This window comes from Leptopilina heterotoma, unplaced genomic scaffold, assembly GCF_015476425.1.
Source record: "Leptopilina heterotoma isolate Lh14 unplaced genomic scaffold, ASM1547642v1 Lhet_65, whole genome shotgun sequence".
NCBI lineage: Eukaryota > Metazoa > Arthropoda > Insecta > Hymenoptera > Figitidae > Leptopilina > Leptopilina heterotoma.
In genome coordinates this window covers 3,782,504-3,807,343 of record NW_025111152.1, presented here as the reverse complement: position 1 = coordinate 3,807,343, position 24,840 = coordinate 3,782,504, and the positions used below count along the sequence as shown (strand labels likewise).

The 24,840-nt window shown below is 29.4% G+C and overlaps 2 protein-coding genes across 2 annotated transcripts in view; one reads left to right on the top strand and one right to left on the bottom strand.

Annotated features, from left to right (window-relative positions):
- The window catches only part of LOC122510014 (disks large 1 tumor suppressor protein), a 1,103,313-nt gene that overhangs the window by 1,033,692 nt on the left and 44,781 nt on the right, over positions 1-24,840 (bottom strand). The gene's annotated exons all lie outside the window — the stretch shown is intronic.
- Positions 19,504-24,783, top strand: LOC122509990. The gene is made up of 2 exons (XM_043624355.1): positions 19,504-21,136; positions 21,248-24,783. Exons 1-2 carry the CDS (start codon positions 19,504-19,506, stop codon positions 24,781-24,783), a joined length of 5,169 nt encoding a protein of 1,722 aa, XP_043480290.1.

Genomic DNA, 24,840 nt, shown 5'->3' with positions numbered 1-24,840 from the left:
GTAATTAATTAGCTATAATAATCTTCGTATTTCATTCTTTCATTTTTTCTGTCTGTCTACACTTTGAAGTTAGTTTTTGTGTATGCTTTTGTTTTTTTTTCAAAAATATTGTTTGACAAATCGAAAATATGCAAGTATTTTTTCATAATTTATAATAAAATATCATTTTAAATTACTTTTCCACAGGAATTAAGGTTTTCAAAAATTTCAAATTTAAACCTTTTTGAAATTAAATAACTTATAAATGGTTTATAATAATTAATAATTGAAGATGAAAGTGATGAAAACATTATTTTATATTAAGAATATTGTTACTGTAACTTCTTAAAAATTATTTTTTGATTATTTCAATTCAATTATTATTTTCTAGAATTTTTAACTAAAATTCTTCTCTAAATCAACTATTTTTAATATTTTTGAAAAAGTTCTTTTAGAATTTTCAAATCTATTTGTTTACAATTCAATTTTACGAAATTTCGATTATTCAGAAATTTTTCAATTAAATATATATTAGAAATTCACGCTATAATGCCTTTTATTTTGCAATTATTGTCTAAAATTTAAACTAAAATTCATTCCTTTAATCAATTTCTATTAGAAAAATTAATTCTACGATAATTCAATTATTTAAATACATATATTGAATAATTCTTGAAGTTTGCACCAAGCGTAAAAAAAGTTTTTTACGCTTTTATTATATTACTTTACAAAATGAAATTATTTTAGAAATTGTTTTCAATTAAGCATATGATGTATATACTGAAAATACAAATATTCCAAGTATGTGAGACACTCAATATAAATTGGTCTGGTATTTCAATATTGTTGTACCACCGCAAGACAACTTTAAATTGCAAATTTAAATATTTCATTTAACGTCTGTAATAAATATTTCCTGTCAGAAAGGTATACACTATAAATTCTCTATATATATTTGTCAAATATTTATAAAATTGAAATCAATTTTTTTGGTTTTTTTAATAAATCGTTTATACTTTGTAATTCCAATTTTTTGACATGTAAATTTGTTTGTTTTTTTTGCTTTGAAAGTAAAATTTTATATTGTTGTATTTTGCTCTTTGGACTCGTTTTCACTGTCTTTTTCTTTTTATACAGACAGCATTTCTTATAAATGACGTCTGAATATGTATCTCAACAAACATGGCTCTTAGGAGTGAGAGTCAGGTTCAAAAGGATTTCTTTTTTTACGACGACGATTGGTCGTGGAAGAGTTCGAGAGAGGAGATCGGTTGCTAGTATTGTAAAATGCATTCGACTTGTTTTATACGTATTGTGTTGTATATATATATATGTATATACATCTGTGTGTGTGTGTTTGACAAACGGAAATGAATATGAAAATAGAGAGAAACAAAAGACGGGAATCTTCAGTACAAGTCTTGAATCTTAATGCAAAATAGAGTTGAAAAATTTAACTTCAAATTACATACGCAGGAACTGTTATTTAAATAATTTGTTATCTCGACTGGAAATTAACGTATCAAGTATTTTTACTTTCACTTATTTACTACTGACACTGTATTAAAAAAAATGTTTTCTTTGAGTCTTCACAAAAGAATTCCTATTTTTAATCCCTACCCAATGGGAAATGCCAGTGTAGTGCCGATGTTCACCACTGGCTTAGTACTCAGACGATTGTTCGGCGTAGTCTAGCCGAGCCTCGACAATTAGTGCTGGCGCAGTACAGAATTTTTGTTTCGCCAAAGCTTGGTCAAGCCACGGCGGCAAGTGCTGGCTGAGTATAGAAAAATTGTTCACAACGCTCTTTGCCAACATTGCTTTTTTGACATAAACTTGAAAAAAATTTAAAAAAAAGTTTATAAATGTTTATAAATATAAATTTATTGAAAAAAATTTATATTTTACTTTTCAGTTGTTCATTTTTTATTCTTATTAAATTTAATAATAACAATTTAACACAATTGTCTAATTTTGTAAATAATAAATTATTTAAACAAATTAAAATTATAAACAAAATTTAAACTTTAATCTCAATAATAATTTGATTCCTATTAAAATACTATTATACTTCTTGCTATGAATAAAAAATTATTAAAAAATTACCACGTAATTTAAGAATTACGTAAAATGTTAAATGCAGTAAGTAAAGTAATTTAATTGAATTATTAAAAATTTAGTTTAATTTATTTTATTTCAATTTATTATTTCTAACGTATCCCTATTTTTTTCTCATCTTTGACTCAATAATTGTATGTCTGAATGATACTGAGATATTAATACTTTACTGTACACATGTGTCGTTAGCATAGTGGTTAGAGCGTTAGTCTGTTAGTCCGTAGGTTCGATTCCCCTCGTCAGCAATTTTGTTTATTTTCATAGGTTTGCGATATTTCTAGATTCCAATCGTTAGGTACTAAAATATGAAAATCTAATGCACACTTACTGTAATTGTTTATTATTTAATTTTTAAATGTTATAAACAATTTTTTTCAACTTCATTTACTATATCCATATTGTTAGTCTCCATCTTTAATACAATTTCTTTAAGAAGAGAAATATTTTATGAATAATAACTATTTATTAATATTATTTACCATTTTGTTGTTAAATTATTTATAATTATGAATTTACGACTAATTAATAACAATACGGCATTTATTGCGGCAATATTCTCAGCCAGCACTGGTCCAGTGCTGCGCCAGCGCTGCCTGGCAGCACTGACAGACAGTACTTCGGCAGCGCCAGACGGCGTTATCATCCCAGTGCCATGACAGTGCTGGCTCTCAGCCTTGCCGCCAGTGCTGCCAGTGCTGGCGCAGTACTACGCCAGTTGTAAATTTCCCATTGGGTATTTACATGTAGTGTACTAAAAAGTACGATTCATATAGAAATAAGTTGTTTCTGTTAATTTTCTTGATCCAAAACTCTTTTAAAAACTTTTGATTAGGAAATCAGTAGAAAAGTCAATTTTGTTTTAAAAAAAATTCCTATGCACTCTTCGTTAAGACTGAAAATATTGAAATAAATATTGAAAATACTAGGTTTATATGAATATAATTAACTTTTGTCTGACTAAACAAATATTTTACTACTGAATACCAAAGTAATAATAACTTGAAACATTTTGTCTAACTCAATCTGTGTTTAGCTACTAATAATAATTTAGAAATAATGTTTAAATACCTGTCTGACAAAAACGATAATTCACTACTGATACTAACAAAATAAGTGATACATTTCTCTTGTCTGACGAAAAACGTCTTCTATCACTGAAAAATAAATTCTAACGTCTAACTTAATTTTTTGCTGACTAAAACTACTTTTTACTACTGTTTTTAAACCAAACAATTCGACTACAACTTTCCCAGTTAAAAGGGATTAAGAAAAGTCTCGGACGACTATTAACTGATATAAACTACTTATTTCTGAAAGAAAAGTAGTGAATAATTTCTTGTCTAACGATTATTGACGTTTACTACTTATCCCAAATTAACTCTCAATAATTATCTTCTTATTGCTTTAACTCATTAAATTGTGAGGAATTAAAAAGCGTTGTAGATTAAATTAACACCAAAAAAGATTAAAATAATCCATTTTGGTGTTATTTTTTACTATGAATGAAATTTTACTTTAATTCAAAACCAAGTCAACGATTTGTCAAAATTCACCGATTTTAGCTTACCAGAAACATGATCCTAATCTGAATAAGTAAGTAAGAAAGTAAGCAAGTAAGCAAGGAAGCAAAAAGAAAATAAACAAGTAAGTATGCAAGAGATCAAGAAGGAAATAAGCAAGTAAGCAACAAAGCAAAAAGGAAATAAGAAATTAAGCAAGAAGAAAATAAACAAATAAGTAAGCAAGCTAGTAAGGAAGTAAGCAAGTAATTTAAAAGGAAATAAGCAAGTAAGTAAGCAAGAAGAAAATAAACAAATGAGTAAGCAAGCTAGTAAGGAAGTAAACAAGTAAGCAATTAAGTAAATAAGCAAGTAATCAAAAAGGAAATAAGCAAGTAAGCAAGTAAATAAGCCAGTAAGAAAGTAAGTAAGCAAGGAAGCAAAAAGAAAATAAGAAAGTAAGCAAGAAAGAAATGAGCAAATAATTATACTTATTTGCTTATTTCCTTCTTGTTAATAAGCAAGTAAGCAAGCCAGTAAGGAAGTAAGCAAGTAAGCAAGCAAGTAAGCAAGAAGGAAATAAGCAAGTAAGAAACAAGTTGTTTATTTCTTGCTTGTTTACTTACTTACTTAGTTCATTACACTTCACAATTTACTGTGTTAAAAACAAGTTCCATATTTTTTTTTAAAAATAAGTTTTATTTCGTTCGTAAATTCAATATTTTTGAGAAAAATTTGAATACACAGGTGCAATAAATTTGAAGCGAAATTATTTAAATAAAAATAAATTGAACTTGGTTTATTAAATTCTTGAATGAAGAAGCAATTAATAGTTACAAATTGTTTTTATTGTTTTTAATGTTTTTAGTTTAGGTAAAAGAGAAATTTATGTATACTAACTAAAACAAGTCATCATTTATTATTATCGATCGATGCGTTTTGCGTCAATCACGTCCACAAGTAAAAATCCATAAAAAGTGAAATTGGAGAAAACGCGCTACAAAGTTTGAGGTTCAAAATGACTTTTATAAATATTTCTCTAATCATCAATCTTGGCTCCATAAAGGACACTTCAATACCTTTGCAGGGTCCCCTCTGCAGGACAGGAATTTGGAGTAGACAATAAAGGGAGTGGAGCGCCTTCGTGTCTAGACAGGATCTCGAACACCTTTCAGAACCCTCACTCTGTGTTTAGACTCGTAACTTGAAAAATACTTTAGATTGGCCTTTAAAACTTTGGGTACAAATTCTCAGATATATTACCTGAAGATTTAAGAAAAAAAGTCGATTTTGTATGAAACTGATTCTCTCTGAAAGAATCTCTGTGAAAATGAGATGCGCATCACTCCGAATCAATGTAAATAATAATTTATTTTTCACGTTTCAACGTCACAGCTGTCTTTTTATAAACTACCTACAATAAAACTTAAAAAAATTATTAACAAATTATGTTTTATACAACAATAAATAAAGTACCAACAATCAAATTGTAATATCATAATGCTTAATGATTCAAAATTGTTTCTTAAAAGTTATGATGATAATATTGTTACTACACCGTATAAGAAAAATGTCAAGGTGTCTTTAAACAGGACTGAATATATATTAAAAAAGAAGACATCACTGTCTGGCCAAAATACTTACAAACGTAAGTTAACAGAGACCAACAAAACTAAAAACTTAAACATATGAAACTCTAACATATGTAAATGACTTCTTATTTTAAAGCAGAAAATATAAAGACATAGAACTTAGACAAACTAATATGAATATCCCTAAAAAATTCATGGCTTACCGAAATTCTTTAAGATGATATTTTAATTAGTTTGGACGCTGCGTCTGTGTTAACTAAAATTTTCATAATTCTCTCATCAAACGATATTCAACAATATTTCAACATTTAAATGTTCCATTTGATGATTTAATTGAAACTTGACAATTTCTTTTTGACAACACTTTTATTTAGAATATTTGGATTGATTAATTAATTGAATTATATTATATAGGGTAATGTCACCTTGAGTGGACCGCCTAAGCTTTTTTTCTAAAAAATTCTTTATGACAGCAAATTAATCGGAGGTTTCTATTCCAAGCTTTAGTTTAGATCCCTAGATAAGTGTTTATACCATAATAGCATTGATTTTTTTTATTTGGGAAAAACAATTGACTTTAAAAAAATAGCTCATTTTTAAGGAATGAAAAAAGTGTAACCTTGAGTGGACCACTCTTAAAAAATTGTAAAAGTTATTCTAAATTCTTTAATGTATTTAATATTTCTGATATATTGAAACAAAATTTATGCTTATGCAGCTTCAGACTATGTTTGTATCGCAATGTTTACAAGTGAAACCATTTTCAATAATTTTCGCACATATCACATCAAAATCACAAAAAAATTAATAAAGAACATAAAACAGTTTCAAACCAATTTATTGTCAATTTATTTCCATAAAAATGGTAAACTGACATTAAAAATATAAAAAACAGGCAGTCCAGTCATGGTTATAAACAGTGGTCCACTCATGGTGACATGCAACTTTTTATGGCAGACACCAAAATTTTTTTTTAGTCAAAATTATCTTTTAATTAAAGTAAGACAATCAATTTCAATGTCCAAAGTAGTAGGAAAAAAATAAGTTACCTTTTAAAACTTAAATTTTACACTACTTTTACACTTCCGAATCACTTTACTCATTGTAAGAGCGACTTCTTTTTTGGTTTGTGTTCTTAAAAATGCGTTACATCAAACAATAACGTGTATGATTATCGCGGAACATAAATTCTTACTGTTTCTAGGTGCGGTGCTGCTATTCGTTTTATTTATTTCACGTTTCCGCTGTCAGATAACTTAAAAACTCAGGTGGTCCACTCAAAGTGGCGGTCCACTCAATGTGACATTACCCTATTATATTAATTAAATTATGTTTGATATTATTGTTTTTACTTGGAATGGATAGGATATATTGTAATTCCTAAGAAAAGAAGAGATATTTCGTAAACATTTGGAACGTATGGTAAAAAAAACTTTTGGAAGTATTATGTCTCAGAAAAGAAACTAAACACACAATAATTATATTTATTTTAATGTCCGCATCGATAGTAACTTCCTGTTTTATTTACAGAGCTGAAGTCTCTGAACTAAGGGTACAGGTATTAGAACCTTAACTTTTATTTAGATTTACACTGCAAAAAGAAGTATCTTAATTTAAGATGTTTTGGTAGTCATTTCTAAGATGTTTTGGTAGACACTTTTTAGTTACTTGAAACATCTTAATTTAAAATGTTAAAAGTATCTTCGTACACATTTTCTGTGGTATTTTTGGGGCAAAAAGTTTTGAGGTTAACTATGGGCTCTTATGGAAAACACTTAATGTATTTTAGTTTTTAGTAACTTACACTTATGGCGCATCTTACGATTCTCAAGTAACTTATCGCTAAACATCTTATTGCAACAGAAACATCTTAATTTAAGATACTTTAAAGAACTTACAAAAGTATCTCACTTTTCTAAGATAGAAGAAATATCTTCATCACTGATAAAACGTATAAAGCATCTTAAATATCAGTAAGATGCTTTAGAAAACATCTTATTTTAAGATGTAAGATACCATTTTTCTATCTTACATCTTATTTTAAGATATCAAAAAGACACCTATTTTTGCAGTGTAATGAAAAAATCTGAAAACAAACATACACCTCAATGGTTGTGACGACAGACTACAATAATTCACATTGGAAACTCAAAAGAACAATTATTAAGTATTAACTTTTTGGTCGTTCTTATAATTAATAATATGAACAATAACCTCATAATAGCAGGGAGAGAGAAATTTATAGTAGTGGGTAACATAATGATGGTTAGGGCACCCTACTGGAAGTAAAAAGATAGAAAGAGATAGAATTTTGGGGATAGAAAGAGATAAAGTTTTTTTTATCCCTTTGAAATAGCCACTTTGCATACCTGAAATATTATACCTTTTTATCTCCAAATTTCTATCTCTTTTTATACCCTATTATCCCCTATCTATCTCTTTTTATACCTGTGTACTTTTATCTCTTTTTATTTCTCTTTGCTGCAAATTTTTATCCTTTTTAATATATAAAGAATTAATTAACCAATATTATTAACAATATTAAAGACTTTATGAAGTATTACAATTTCAATTGAATTTATTATTTAAAAAAAATATTTTTAGAGTTTTCGTAAAAAAATTTTGAAAATTTTGAAAAAACTTTTATACATTTTTATTCCATGTATATGAGGGAACAAATTCGGTAAGTATTATTAATATTGCTAAAATCATCGAAAATTCTTCAGATCACTTCCCGTGGAATTGCTCGACTGTATTGATCTCTTTTTATCTCTTACTCTATCACTCTTTATCTCTCAGTTGATCTCCTTTTTAAAGTTTTAATTTCTCTTTATTTATCATAAAATCGTCACGTAGCTAATTCAATGTATAGGAAGGAAATATTCTGCAATGTATTGCAACCAATTGCAATTGAGTTAAAGGAATAAAAGTGATAAGTAATTGTATGTACTAATATGTAATAAAAGGATTAAATTAAATAATTAAAAAAGGAAAAGCTTGGGATAAAGGAAGGTCATAAGCAGGGATCAGTGTGTTCTTGGATTAAAGTTTTTTATTTAATTAAAGTTTAAAAATTTGTAAAAAAAGAGCGTCTGGTTTAAGACGTTTATAATCGTCTTATTTGCCTTCTAAAATGCACATGTATTTGGAGGTTATGTTTTTCATTTAAGACGCTCAAATAAGACGCTTATTTACATAAGACGTTTATAAACGACTTACTTTTAGGAGTCATTTTTTGCTGTGTAGATTAAAGCAGCGATAGAAAGGGAAGAAAGTAGATAGGAAAAGTATTTAAGAAGATAAGAAAAATGTTATTCAAAAAGATTGGGAAGAAGAGAAGATAGAAAGTGATAGTAGTAATAAAAATGGGAATAGATTAAGAGAGATAAACTTTATCTCTTTCCATCTCAGAGATAAACAAATATTCAAGGAGATAGGATTCCTATCCCTCCCGTGTAGAAATTTAACCATGGTCCTAATCGGGGCCAGATCTTTTGATCATTCTGTAGGCCATAACATGGCAATTTCTACACGGGCTTGACCTCCAGCAGGGAGATATAAAACTGGATAAGTATGAAGTGACATTAAAAAGGATATAAAAAGTTATCTTTGGGGATTGAAAAAGGATTCAATGGGATATAATGAAGGTTATTGAAAAAGATTGAGAAAAAAAGAAAAAATCGAATTTTTTTTTAATTTAATAGAAAAGAGATAGACTCTGATAGAACCGAAGGAATAAAAGAAGACAAGTATGGGCTGAGATTTAAATAGGGATAGAAAGGGAGAATAAAAAGGGAAGATAGAAAGAGATTGAGGGGAATAAAAAAGGGATAGTCTGGGATAGATCAAAGATTATTGAAAGAGATAAGTATATTCTTAGATGAAATTAGAGATAGAAAGAGATAGGTGTGGATATTGAAATTATTAAATAAGAGATGAAATAAAGGTTATTGAAAAAAATTTATACAGAAGAAGAGATAAAAAGTGATTACAGTGATAAAGTGGGGATAGACTAAGATAGAGAAACTTTATCTCTTTCTATCTCAGAGATAAAAAATATTCAAAGAGATAGGATTTCTATCCCTTTACTTCCAGCAGGGTGATCATCTTTAGTGTCACAAATACGGACAGCTATCTAGATAGTAACAGTTACCATCAAGATAATAATGATAGTACCGTGTAACATCCTCTTTTTAACATCAAAATCTTACTATCTATTTCTCTCAGTGTGACTGGTATAAAAAATGTGCATTCACTGGACTCTTTTGCAGCATTTTTTCCTTTTATATGTAGGCACTAAAGTTTTCCTTTCTAATTGAGAAATGAAAAAATTTACTTTATAGAAACATTTTCTTTTAAATGGCACTTTTAAAACAGTTAGGAGCTGCGTTCAGAAAAACAAAAAACAACTTAAAAATCTTGTTTCTAGTTTAAATTTGTTTCAATTTTAGAGAAATAATTCCAACTTGAATTTGAATTTACCAAACAATAATAACAAAAGCAATCATTTCTACAATACTCCACTGTCAGGTCATCATGACGTGTTTATATTTATATTTACGTTTATAAAATTATATTTATGCAAATCGACATATTTGAATCTTTCTCTCTTGTGAAACGTAAATAAAATCAATCCAACAGTTTTACACCTAGACATCGATGACCAAATATTCTAAACAGCATATCGTCACCCGCGCATAGGGTCAACCACCTGGTCGGAACCAGGAATTAAGCCCACGCATTTACAAAAAATCAATATCTAGAAATTGACCCCGTTGTAATAAAAGTGGGTATAATTTGCATATTTTACTCTTGCAATGAGCTGTATAAAAGGAGTTTCCCTTGCCTAATTTGCCAATCCAAATTTCGACACCGAATTGATTAGTACAAAATTGCCACCGAGACAATCAGCACGAGAAACAATTCCGAGATACCTAATTCAAGTTACATAGTCTAAATTTCGCCACTGAAGTGATTAGTCGGAATCGACACTGAACAGTATAGTTGAATTATTGTTACCGAATTATACAGTCATTGAAGTTTTTAATATGACGAATCTTTAGCGTTGAAATCTGAACAACATCATCGAACAGTTTTGAAAAAAGTGTTAATTATCGTCAAGCATCTAGTCCTCAATTATTGTGTGTTTACTTTCTTTTCTAAAACATAATAATACAAAAAAAAATTTTACCATACATTCCAAATCTTTACGAAAAATATCTTCTTTTCTTTGGAATTAAAATATCCTATCCATTCCAAGCGAAAACAATAATATTGTGACGTCCCCACAAAATAGTTTATCAAAAAATCTCTCTTTTGAAAATAAGGTTTCTCATACTCTGTCGCGTTTTCTTACTTTTAGCCCTAAATAAATTGTAGACGTAAATAGTTGTAAATCAAATAAAAGATAGCGGAACGATCACTTTAAAATTTTAAATGCAATATTTCTAAACTTTGATTTTCGTAGATTTGAAACACTTTTCAAAACTTGTATAATCCAAAGTTCAAAAATCAACAGTTATAAAACTTAAAGATAAAATAATAGAAAATTGCACCCAATGATATCCTTCCGATACCTTCCATAAATAAGAAGACACCTTCTCGCAATCTTGCGCAACAATCTAAATCGCTCAGACGCCGGTGCACTCTCACATTCAAATAATTTCAGACTTTTAGCAAATAGTATGCGTCTATTTAAATCTAAAAGTATCTGTGTAATATATTAAAATTATGAATAATAATTTAATTAATTATCAATAAAATATACATAAAATATTACACAAGACAACTTGTAACCTTTAAAGTTTGGTAGTGGATCCCCTCCTTCCTACTTATTGTTTAAGTAGTGAGGTGAGAATCTCTACCTTTATTATTAGTGGAATTCAGGAGATTTGAATGAGGTGTTAAATGAAGTTAACATAATTAGAAATAATTATAATATATTGTTCTTTTCTTTAAGGGGTAACACTACCCTAGAGTCAGAAAAAGAGACCTATATCTTTGATGATTTGTTTTGAGAAAATGGAAACAAGAATAGGATTTCTTTTTGGAGGGTTTATTAAATACATATTGAAGAGTAGAAAAAAAATTTTTATTAAAAATTTTATAACAAAATGGCGGCGGTAAATTGCATAGGAAAAATCGACTATTTTTTTCTTTACCAAAACGGCCGGAAAGGTTTCTTGAAAAGTTTAAGTCCTGGAACAGAAAACAAAGAAATTTTATAATCTATGTAATATAAACTTGAAAAGTACATAGGATTTTTTTTTATATCAATTTTTGTAGAAATGGTGCTCTTTTTTAGTAAAATAATCAATTTTTCGACAAAAAATAAAAAGTAAATTGTTTATAAAAATTAAAGTTTACATCCAATTAAAAAAATCCTATGTACTTTTCAAGTTTATATTATATAGATTATAAAATTTCTTTGTTTTGTGTTTTTGGACTTAAACTGTTCAAGAAACCTTTCCGGCCGTAAAAAAAATAGTCGATTTTTACTATGAAACTTACCGCCGCCATTTTGTTATAAAATTTTTAATAAAATTTTTTTTTTCTACTCTTCAATATGTATTTAATAAACCCTCCAAAAAGAAATCCTATTCTAGTTTCCATTTTCTCAAAACAAATCATCAAAGATATAGGTCTCTTTTTCTGACTCTAGGGTAGTGTTACCCCTTAAATCCCCAATACATATGAGTGATTCTCCGCGTAGCGCAGAACTTGGTTTTTTTCATGTTGTAATAGAAAAATAATAAATAATTTTCATATATTTTTACAATTCCATAACGTGAAAAGGTTATCTATATGTTTAGAAACAAAAACCAATAATTACTTTTGTATCTAATATTATAATTTTTCATAAATAAGCGGTTTTAAGGCTGAAAACGTCAAAATTTTACCTGTCTCCACAGGAAGATTAGAAAAAAAAGTTAATAATTTTAGTAATATGCAATAATAAATACAATTATTATTGACATTTTAGTGTCGTCTACTTTAGTACAGTTGAATAAAAAAAAATTTTTTTAAAAAATTCATTTCATATATATTTTTTTTCAGTTACTTTTGTAAACACAAAAAATAACTTCCTTAAGTTAATTCAGGAAAAAGAATCAATGTTCTAATTGATTTATTCATTTTTCACCCATTTTAAGTTGGAAATTTGATAAGGTAATCACAAAATAATCTCCACCGACCCTTAAATATTTTACCACAAATTAAACAATTATTTATAAATAAAGCGTAGTTATATTGTTTTGGTCAATACGAATGAGATCCACTTTAAACCGATTGAAAATTAATGATACTTTTTTCAAAAAATTAAAATATCCAAAGTCGGTTGAAAAAGTTCCCACCAGCTTGAGTTTCCACCGACCTCAGAATTTCCACCGACCTTCGTATTACGAAGAGCCTAGTGCAAATGTAGTGTTATGGTGCCACATATATAAGGAATAAAAAAAACCTATAGCTCAAGAAAGTTTACCATAAATTACTTAAATAAATTTCCATAAATTACCACGAAAATTTTTATAAATTACCGCAAAAATTTCCATAAATTACCGAAATAAAAATTTTCAATTGTGATTTCTACTTTGCATATTTTTCAAAATTACCTTACAAATTCCCATAAGTTACCTTATAAATTTCCATAAATTACCGCGAAAATTTCCATAAATTACAAAAATAATAATTTTTAAATGAGATTTACGCTATAATATTATTTAAATTACCGCAAAATTTTTTTTGACAGAATGTGTCCAAACAGTGAATTAGTTAATTACTACACTTGTTTACAACAAAAATTATAAATAATTTTTCCGGCCCGCTATGGATTTTTCTTTTTAAAGCCTTTATCTTCAAAAAAATATATTGATAATAACCATAACGATAAAAAATTTTTTTTTTAATTTCATAAACCAAATCGTGCGCTACGCGGAGAATCACCCATATGAACTTATCTCTTTCTTATTCTCTTTAAATTCTTTTATTTTATAACGATAATATATTTACCTATGTTTAATACGTGTATGATTATAACACAATCTCAATCTTTTCAAATGTATAATACACAGGTTTACAAATTAAAAACTTTTTTTTGTCAATCGAAAAAAACATTTTTTTTCTAATAGTAGGTGTTTTTTGAGTAAGAAAATCATAGTTTTAATTTTTTTCCCTGGTGCAGTTTTTCTGTAGCTTCAAATTTTGCATTTTCGAAGTGCCACGCCACTTAAACTTACCTGGAGAAAAATCAGCTTGTCAAAATATAATAAATGAGGTATCATTGGAAAGGTTATTAAATTACCTTTCGATCCATAAATCACAGAATAAAATTCAACCAAAATTGAGAGAGTTACAGTCGATTAAAGATGTAATTTCATGTCAATTTTGATGATTTTTAGACATTTGAGTAACTTCTACTATTTTTTTCTACATCAAACAGGAGAGAATGTTTAGGTTATAATTTTTTTATTGATAGACTATATCATTACACAAATTTTTAGCTCTTGTGGACCTTGATTGGATTAAAAATGACAATTCTACATTAAATTTAGTGAACGAAACTACTTTCTTTATTTTTAGTATCCCTTAAACATTTGCAGCAAAAATTCAAGTAATAAAATTTAGTTAAGCGCTAAATTTACTAAAATTACTAATCAAAGGTTTCTGAAGTCGCAGATTTCGAATGCAATGTTAGTTTTGCAAATTTCAAAATGGCGGATCCAATATGGCGGACAAGCTTTTAATAAGCGATGAAATTCGTCTCAAATTCGTTACTCGGAGGTTTTCGGCGTCGCTGATTACGAATCCGATGTCAGAGTTCAAAAATAAAAATGGCGGATCCATAGGTGCGAATTCGATGGATTTTAAAAAACTCGTTTACCATTATGAATACATCATTTTCAATTTTCGAAATCCGACATCCGATTCGTAATCAGCAACCCCGAAAACCCCCGAGTAACGAATTTAAGATGAATTTAATCGATTTTTAAAAACTTAACCGCCATATTGGAACCGACATTTTGAAATTTAGAAAACTAACATTGGATTCGAAATCTACGATTTCAGAAATCCTTGATTAGTGATTTTAGTAACTTTAGAGCTTAACTAAATTTTATTACTTCAATTTTTGCTGCAAATGTTTAAAGGATACTAAAAATGAAGAATGTAGTTTCGTTTACTAAATTTAGTGTAGAATTGTCATTTTTAATCCAATCGAGGTCCACAAGGGCTCAAATTTGTGTAATGATATAGTCTATCAATAAAAAAATTTAAACCTAAAAACATTTCTTCCTGTTTGATGTAGAAAAAAATAGTAGAAGTTACTTAAATGTCTAAAAATCATCAAAATTGTTATGAAATTTCATCTTTAATCGACTTACTTAGCGCTTTTACTATTCTTCACTTTGAACTTCATTAAAAATTTTCAATAATAATTGTTGAGAATTTACGGCAAAGCTGCCCCACGACTTACTATCGCGAAGACCCACGGGAAAATGCCCAGATTTCCATGTGTCAATCAATTTTATTAATCGACATTACAGTGTTGAAATCATTCTTTAGTTTATTGCACCTTGGTCGTTGCCAAGCGCTTTTCTGCAAGCTTGCAGTTTTGGACAGTGGTATGTGATCCTGGTTCATCAACCTGGACACACCACTCCTTAAGTTTCACAATACATTAGTATCTGAAGCCTCATTCTTTTAATTAAGGTTCCATTACCTTTTTATATTTATTATATTATTATATTTATTTTTATATTTTTTTATATATTTTACTTCATTTTAACTCTTTTTAACCGAGATTATAACGAATAGATAAACCATGTTTGTTTTATTATTACTTTTAACATAGGTAGGGTAGATGCACCAGTTTTGGCCACTTTAAGGAATTTCTGACTTTTTAGGTCATTTTTTCTTATGTTTATTATTAAAAATGAGATACCAAAACTTTTTAATAGATTAATTATCATTCTTAGTTTCAGAATTTCTTGTTTTTAAAGGTTAAAAAAATATTAATAATGTAATAAATAAATAAATAAAAATGTCAATTTTGCCAGTTTTGGCCACTTTTGCTCCATTTATGGCCACCGTTTGGCACCATTTTTGTCCAGTTTCAAAAACTAATATAAAACTTATGCAGGCATGAAATAAAAGCAAATAGTAACTATTATTTCACAGAAAATAGTATTTTAACTTAAGAATATTATGATACATGATATTTTTTGTAAACGAATATTATTGTAATGATTCTAAAAAACAATTATTTGTACTCACATTTTTCAGGTTACTAGAATGTAGTAGGCTTCAGTATATTTTAATTATTATTTTATATTACAGTAAATTTTTAAATAAATATCCAGTAAATAAGTAATACTTTTAATCTATTACCTCTTTTTTACTTTTGAAAGACAATTTTTCTTTGAATTTATTTATAATATTTTTGGTTATTGACATTTGTTTATATAAACATATAAATTTGTATTTTATTTTAGTACTATTATAATTGTAATAATAATTATTATTATTTATAATTAAATTGTTGAATGTTGAAATAAAACAACTGCAAATCCAGAGCAATTTATTTATTCAGAAAAATATGTTGAGAGAAATAAAATTACGAGTAACGCAGTACTCCTGGTAAAGGTTCGTAGACAACTGAAAAATCAAAAGGAAAACAGGTAAAGAGACGTAGTCATTGCTCACACAGACAAACACCCACACAGTTAAGTTTCAGACCTAGAAGGGCTGTACCGCAATAAAACAATATAAAAAATATCTTTGGCACATCTGCAGTTTTTCCTGTCCTAACACGTTTTAAGTTTATTTGCTTCTTAGGTCAAAAATATCAAAATTACAAACTTTCTCTTTTTGAAATTTATACGATTTTACTTTAAGTGAAATATTCAACATAAATAAATGTGATGTGTATTATATTTGATGTGCATTTGATTTGGCCATGTATGGACAAAACTAGATAAATGAACAAAAAACTGTTCCTGTTTTGGTCACCCTATTTTTTATTAAATAAAAAGGTTTAAAAAAATTATTTCGTATGTACTGAATAATTTAAACGACTCTTATAATTAACCTATAAATTCATATTATTATTATTACCTTTAAAAACGATATTAGCGATTATATTTTGTGCACTGTCTTACGGTTTACTTTTAGCAACTGGCCGTTTATCAACACCTCCTTCAAATTATTTTATTTTCATAAATAATAAGTACAATTATTACAAAAATTCAAAAGATTTGTCAAGAATTTTAATTGTGAAATAAAGTTTTATAAAAAATATAAAGTGAAGGTAACAGAATATTATTAAAATTAATAAAAGTGTGTGGTTGGCCAAAACCGGTGGCATGGCCAAAAACGGTGCATCTACCCTATTTATGTTTTGTTAATATTTTATTATGAACATTATATTTGTATTTATTTATCACAAAGTGATATTTAGTTATACGAAGTCGATCGTAACAAATGCCCCCCTTTTAATAGTCTGACGTCCCTTGTCAGCTGCAGGAAAACGTTATCGAAGGTCCTCTTTTGAAATTTGTAGATATAACTCGTTTGAGTTTTACAAAAAATCGTATCCTGGTTATCTTGCATTACAAAAGTTTATCTTGGAGAGTGATTAAGTTAATCGTTCTTAAAAACTAGCCTTACAAAATTTAATATATTTTCATTTATAGAACATGTTTAAAATGAAATGCGATTTAATATGCCGTATGCCTAAGTTCCTTGATTAAAGTGTTTTTCTACAATGTTTTTATTTTATTGTTGATAAAGATGGTTATACAGGTCATTGTGTTTTTAGTTTAATTATACAATTTTAAAAGAATTTTGTCGAATTTGACTTTAAACGCTGACAACGTCTTTCACTAGTATCATATGAATTAACATAACGATGTCTACCTACATTGTATTGTATGGGATTGTCATAATGAAAAAAAATTATTTTTTTATTATTTTCGAAAAGAGAAGAAGAAAAAAAATTGTGACGACAATTCTGTTGTCATGCCCCCTTTTAATTAAACTGACGTCCCCTGGCTGTCTTATCAAAATGCATTTGTTCTTTTCTTTTCTTTACAAATATTGAATCTTTTCGTGTTGTAGATATGTGTTTTTAAATAGTAGTAAACTTTGTTTTGAATTTTAGTTTGGTTCTAAGTTAGGTTTACAATAAAAGCGAAAACAAAACTGTTTTTTTTTTACATTTTTTCGCAGTATCAGATAGAAATTGGTAAACAATATTGAGGATTTATGGAAAAATGGAAGTTTCTGATTTTTTAATTTCATTACTAATAGAAATTCTAATCAAATAGTTTTAATAAACAAAAATTTTCAAATTATTTCTTATGCTCATCCGTTTTAAAATTTTATTTAGAGCATTTAAATATAGTGCTTTGTATTAAAAATTTTCATTCTTTAAAAATTTCTTTATAAGTTCATTTTAGTAATAGTGTAAATTGAATAAGTTATCTGTTTTTAGACGAAGAAAATGTAAAGCATAACATTTCGTTTTAGATTTTCTTTTACAAAAAATGCTGCTTATCATACATTAACTTTTTTTTAAAAAAAGGTAGAAATAAACTGCACTATTCATAAAAAATGGCTGTTTAAAATCTTTTTAAGAATTTGCCTTTTAATATTTATGTTTCAATTGATTCATGTTCTTTTTTTGTTTTTTAAAAAAAAACATTAAAAATGGCTTTCATTTTCTAAAATAAATTGTTCTTTTTAATCTTTTCAAAGTGTATTTATATTCATATTTATAATTTAATGGTGTTAACTTTGTTAATTTAGGTTAGTATTATTGGTGTTACAATAGTTTCATTTATGTTCGAACTTTCAAGCATTCCCTTTAATATTATTTAGTGCATCATGTCTTTTTAAGGAGTTACAAGAAAAATAGTCGCAGATTCTAGAAGTAGTTGAAGCGTATTTTAATTGAAAATTTCACATAATTTGTTCCGAGCATAAATGAAACAATATTTTTAAGTATTTCAACGAATATTATTATTTATTTTAAATCATTGCAGTACTTTTATTTTTTGGATACTATTTGTTTATAGATTTAGTTAATTTGGTTAATAATAATAAAATTATGTTCAATTGCATTTTTTAAAAATAAAAATGTTATTTCATTCTTGATTTCCTTTTTGAAATTTGTTTAATAAGAAAATATTGTTCAGTTTGACATTTTAATGTTTTCATTCTGTTACGATAGTTAAAAAGGTACAACTCTCTCCACCGTAAAATAATAAAAAAAAACATATTATAGTTTCCCAAAATATTCAACCTTTCAAGTTTATTACTTTATTGTAAAGTACAAATTCCGCAAAATGTTATTTTAGGAAGAGACTAAAATATCTAATTCTCTTTTTCCTTAAAAATGTTTTCAATTTTCTATTTGTAAGCATATGAAAAATAATACCATTTCATACTGCAATAAAATCATAAAATCTGTAATTCTTTCTTAGGATTAAGTTTCTAAAAAGGCTCATAAAGATATATCACGTCCAAATGATCTTTCCTTCCTACCTAAGAAAAACACTTGAATTGTAAAAACAACTTATAAACCCTTAAAATGACCACTCCTCTCATCATCTTAAGGTATCCGCCCCTCAGCGATTCATCCCTTCTCTAATATATTTCCTCCTCCACCAAATTCTACACTGACACTTGCAAAATTGTAAAACAGAACACTTTTATCCCTTAAAATAGAAACATCTAATACATAAAATCTACGGAAATTTATAAGTTTTGTAATCTTGTATTTAAAATATATGTATTAATCTATGATGTTTTCTTTCTTTTTAATGTGTTTTCAACCCAACATTCCAAATGACATAATTTTAGTCATTTTATAACTTATTAAATTCAAATTCAAGTCAAACTAGACTTGATACCTAACATTTTGGTCCTTCGAGCCGGATTTACGCTATTGTAGTAAATTCGTAAAATTAAATATATCCAGTAACGGAAGTTCTAGTGTTATCTCATCGTTATATTTATAACCATCGTATGTGACTTTGTGAACTTTAAAACTTTACATTTGAGTGCTATATAGACTAATAAACTGTGAGTTACAAGTGAAATGTGTTTGAGACTCGTTTAAATGGTTCTGTAAAGTGCATTACCTCCATCACCGGAATCAAAATTTGGATTTGTGGAACGTGATTGTAAGTCAAGGATACATATCATCATCTTAAGTCAAGCTATTTAGACGTTATCAGCGGTGAGTGAGTCAGTTTGCCAATCTATCCTTTTACATTCTAATATTTTCCTTTATTACTCAATTTCAATTGTTAATCAAAATGACTGATCCTGGTAGTAATTCGGAAATTCCAAACAACGGTAACGCGACTGTACATTTAACCGATGTAGATCTTACAACCGCCAAAAAGGAGCGTGGAAATCTTAAACGTAAATTAACAAATCTTGAAAAATTTCTTGATAGTTACAATCCTACAAAATATCACTCTCTTGTAAGACAAAGTAAAGATTTTGAAGGAAACTTATGTGACTTTGAAAAATGGCAAACAATAATAGAAAAGGGCGGTTCGGGAACTTTAAATGAAGATGGAATCGACGAAGATGCGAGAAACGACTTTGAAAACAGATATTTTGCTCTTTATGATAAAATGTTTAGTATATTAACGCCAATCAACACAGAGGTTTCGCCATCGTCTGCTACTCCTTCAAATGTTGAAAACGGAATTCATAGTCAAATCACAAATCCCTTGATTAATCCACTTAACACTAGTTCGTCCAATAATGAAATATCAGACGATTTTAAAATGCCTTCACTAGGGTTGCCTTCGTTTAACGGCAACTATGAATCGTGGTTAGGTTTCTATGACGTATTTTATTCCATGGTTCACAACAATTCCAAATTAGCTCCAATTTTAAAATTGAGATATTTAAAAAATTGTTTAACCGGAGAAGCCGCCGAAGTTATCGCGTCGGTTCAATTATCGGGAGAAAATTATTTAGTTGCTTGGGAAAGCTTAAAGGAAACTTACGATAATCGAAAATTAATAAAACAAAATCACATACAAGATCTTTTGAACGTTCCATACATGTCCAAGGAATTCTCATTGCGCGAACTTCTGAATCATGTCCAAAAGCATATAAGAGCGTTAAAGGTTCTTGAGGAACCTGTTGATCAATGGGGTAGTCTTTTGATTGTGTTAATTAGAAGCAGGATGGATTCAAACACTGCAGAAAGGTGGGATGAATTCTCTTGTGAAAATGTTTGTCCGGGATTAGACGAGCTCATATCTTTTCTGCAAAAACGAGCTCAATTAGATGCAACAAGATCAGCTCAAATTCGCAATAAACATAATATATCGCATGAAAGAAAACCGCAATCTAACTCGCGACCTAACAATAATAATCGTTCAAATCAAAAATTATTTTTGTCTAAGACTTCACCGACTTCATGTCAAAATTGCAAAGGTCAACACGATCTCATTTCTTGTGATTCTTTTTTGAATCTTTCTCCGTCAGACCGTTTTAAAATTGTTAAAAGAGAAAACTTATGCGTTAATTGTTTGCAATCATCTCATCGTACTAACAAATGTACAGGAGAGCCTTGCGCGAAATGTCAAAAGAAACATAACATTCTTTTACATTTTGAAAATAAAGGTCTTATCGAGAATGATTCGAATATATGTAAGTCGACAAATTTAAATTACCTGCCTAGTAACAATAATTCTTCGGAAATGTTATTGTCCACTGTTGTAGTTGAATTAGTCAGTCAGGAAAATAAAATTAAACAATGTCGATTCCTTTTAGATAGCGGGTCCCAATCGCATTATATCACAGAATCAGTTGCTACACATTTAAACTTACCTCGCAGTCCGGTAAATATTAATGTTTTAAGTATAGGTACCAATTATACGACTGTGCGTCATTCAACGAATGCGGTAATAAAATCAAGATTCTGTAAATTTGAAAAATCTCTTGAATTTTTAATTATCGAAAATTTGAATTCTTCTGTTTCTACTCTCAGCATAGATAGAAACTCGTTGCAAATCCCAAAAAACATTGTTTTAGCTGATCCTGAATTTGAACAATCAGGTAATTTAGATGGCATCATTGGAGTGGGATTATTTTACAATCTTCTTTGTGTTGGTCAGATTCGATTAAAGAATCATCCAGCAATTTTACAGAAAACCTTATTAGGCTGGATAATTGCTGGAGAAATATACGGAAAATCAGTCTCTTCAACACAAACGAGACAATGTAATTTTACTCGCAACTCTTCTATAGAATCACAATTAACAAAATTCTGGGAAGTGGAAGAACTACCGAACTCCAAAATTCGTTCTCCCGAAGAAATCGCCTGCGAAGAACATTTTGCAAAAAATACAATAAGAGATTCTGACGGTTCTTATATTGTTAGGCTTCCTTTTAATGACAAAAGGGAACAAATAGGAAACTCCTTTAACACAACTCTCCGCCGTTTTTTCTCTTTAGAAAATCGATTTCGTAAAGATCCTGATCTCGAAAAATCGTGTAAGGAACAAATTGAAGAATATGAACTTCTTAACCACATGACGCTAGTTCCCGACGATCAATTAAATCACTCTTCTGGATTTTATTTGCCCTATCACGCGGTTATTAAAGAAGAGAGTCTGACGACAAGATCTAGACTTGTTTTCGATGCATCGACAGAGCCTCCAACTGGTGTTTCACTGAATGAAGCCTTAATGGTAGGACCAACAATTCAACCCGACCTTTTTAGTCACTTAATACGGTTCCGTTCTCGACAATTTGTCTTAACTGCTGACATCGTGAAAATGTATCGCCAAATAAAGATGCACCCTGATGATACTTCATTTCAAAAAATCATTTATCGAGAATCTCCCGATAAACCCATCAAAATTTACTCACTAAATAGAGTAACATTTGGTGTGGCGAGTGCCCCTTTTTTAGCCACTCGAGTTCTACACCAATTAGCTGATGACGAATGTTTACAATATCCTCTAGCATCGGAAGTTTTAAAAAATGATTTTTATGTCGACGATTTAATGACAGGTACAAACACAAAAAAGGAAGCTGTTGAATTGCGCGACGACCTTATTGAACTACTTAAAAAGGGTGGGTTTTGTCTCAGAAAATGGGCTTTAAATGACCCTTCTATTGTGTCAGATCTTGAAAACTCCAGGGATAATCCCTTTATGGCTCTTGATTCTTCAGACTCAGTGAAGACACTAGGGGTTCATTGGAATTTTAAGGAAGACACAATTTCTTACACTGTAAAATTACCTGAATCTAACAGTAAAACAACCAAAAGAAAAATCATCTCACAAGTTGCAAAAATCTTTGATCCTTATGGTCTTTTAGGTCCTGTTATTATTCCAGGAAAAATTATGTTGCAAGAGTTATGGAAATTAAATATCCATTGGGACGAAACTATTCCAACTTCTATTGAAACATCTTGGCGCGAATATCTTGATCAATTACCCTGTATTAATCAGCTTCGATTTCAGAGATGTGCTATTTCCCCAAATGCTAAAAATCTGCAACTTCACGGATTTTGCGATTCGAGTGAAAAGGCTTATGGGGCGTGTCTTTATATTCGCTCTATTGATGAAAGGGGACAAGCTCAGGTAGTCCTTTTGTGTTCAAAATCCCGAGTCGCACCCGTCAAAACAATCTCGTTACCTAGATTAGAACTTTGTTCGGCACTATTACTCGCGGAACTCCAAAATTTAGTTCAAAATACTTTGAAAATCAATTTTGATCATACTTATTTTTGGTCCGATTCCACTATTACACTTCATTGGATTAACACCCAACCACATTTGCTTAAAACATTCGTCGCTAATCGTGTAGCAAAAATTCAGACGCTTACCGACATTCGGCATTGGAAACATGTACCTACCTCTGAAAATCCAGCTGACCTCATATCACGTGGTCAATGGCCAAAAGAATTTGCAAAAGGCACCCTTTGGTCAAACGGTCCTCAATATCTCCTTCTTTCTGAAAATCACTGGCCGTCGCTTGAATTAAAAAATGAAAGCATTCCTGAGATGAAAATTCAAAAACCAGTTCAAATGGTTATGAACATAATCGTTTCAAGTAGAAACATTCTTGAAAAATTTTCGTCTTTCAGAACTCTCGTCAGAGTTATTGCTTATTGCCTTCGTTTTGCACATAATGCAAAAGGAAAAGACAAACAAATTGACGAATTAACAAAAGACGAACTTAATTTATCCTTGAATCGAATAGTGCGATTAACTCAAAAAAGAGATTTTTCTAAAGAAATTTCCGCTTTGTCTCGAGAAGAGGAAATTGATTCTAAAAGCCCGATAAAATCTCTTAATCCTTTTCTTGATGAAGGAATTATTAGAGTCGGTGGAAGGTTAGAACATTCAAACCTGAAACCTGAACAAAAACATCCAATTCTTCTTCCGCGAAATCATCATGTAACTACTCTTATCGTGCGCGAAGAACATGTTAAACTTCTCCATGCTGGTATACAGACTACGCTATATTCGGTCAGGGAATTATATTGGCCCATTGACGGACGTAACACCACGCGAAAAATTATTCATCAATGCATGCCTTGTTTTCGCGCAAAACCACGCGATATAAATTACGTCATGGGAAACTTACCTGCAAAACGCGTAGAATTTGTTCGTCCTTTTCTACATACAGGAGTAGATTATTGTGGCCCTTTTTTTATAAAGGAAAAGCGATTGCGAAACCGTGGTAAAGTTAAATGTTACGTTGCGATTTTTGTTTGTCTCGCATGTAAAGCTGTGCATTTAGAAGTAGTAAATGATCTCACTACTGAGTCATTTCTCGAAGCTCTGAGTCGATTCATATCACGTCGAGGAAAACCGATTTCTCTAATGTCAGATAATGCAACAAACTTTAAAGGTGCTGACCGCGAACTCAAGGAGTTGCAAGAACTTCTGCAATCGGAAAAACATAATGAAGATATCAAGAAATTTTTAAATGATAGTAAAATCATGTGGAGTTTCATCCCCCCGCGCGCTCCTCATTTTGGCGGTCTGTGGGAAGCTGGCGTGAAATCGTTCAAACATCACTTTTTACGCTCCGTCGGCGACACTCTTTTAACATATGATCAACTCGAGACTTATGCAATTGAAATTGAGGCTGTTTTAAATTCTCGTCCTTTGTCTCCTTTATCCTCTGATCCCAATGATCACAGACCTTTAACTCCTGGACATTTTCTGATTGGTGAACCACTAACAAGCCTTCCTCAAGCTGACTTCCGAAACACGCCCATCAACCGGCTATCTGCATGGCAACATTCACAATTACTAAGGAGACACTTTTGGACCAGATGGCACAAAGAATATTTAAACGAGCTCAACACTCGCACCAAATGGAAAAATGCGAACAAAAATATAACCATTGGAACTCTAGTGGTTCTAAAAGAAGATAACACTCCACCGTTGCATTGGGTATTGGGAAGAGTTATTGAAACTCACCCGGGCCAAGATGGTGTTGTACGAGTTGTGACTGTTAAAACAGAAGCCAGCACTTACAAGCGAAGTGTTAAGAACATATGCCCATTACCAAATGAACAAAATATCGAAAATGCAGTTTCATAATTGATTATCTAAGAAATGTTACTTGTGTTTCACTCATTGATTGTTATATTTGTTCGA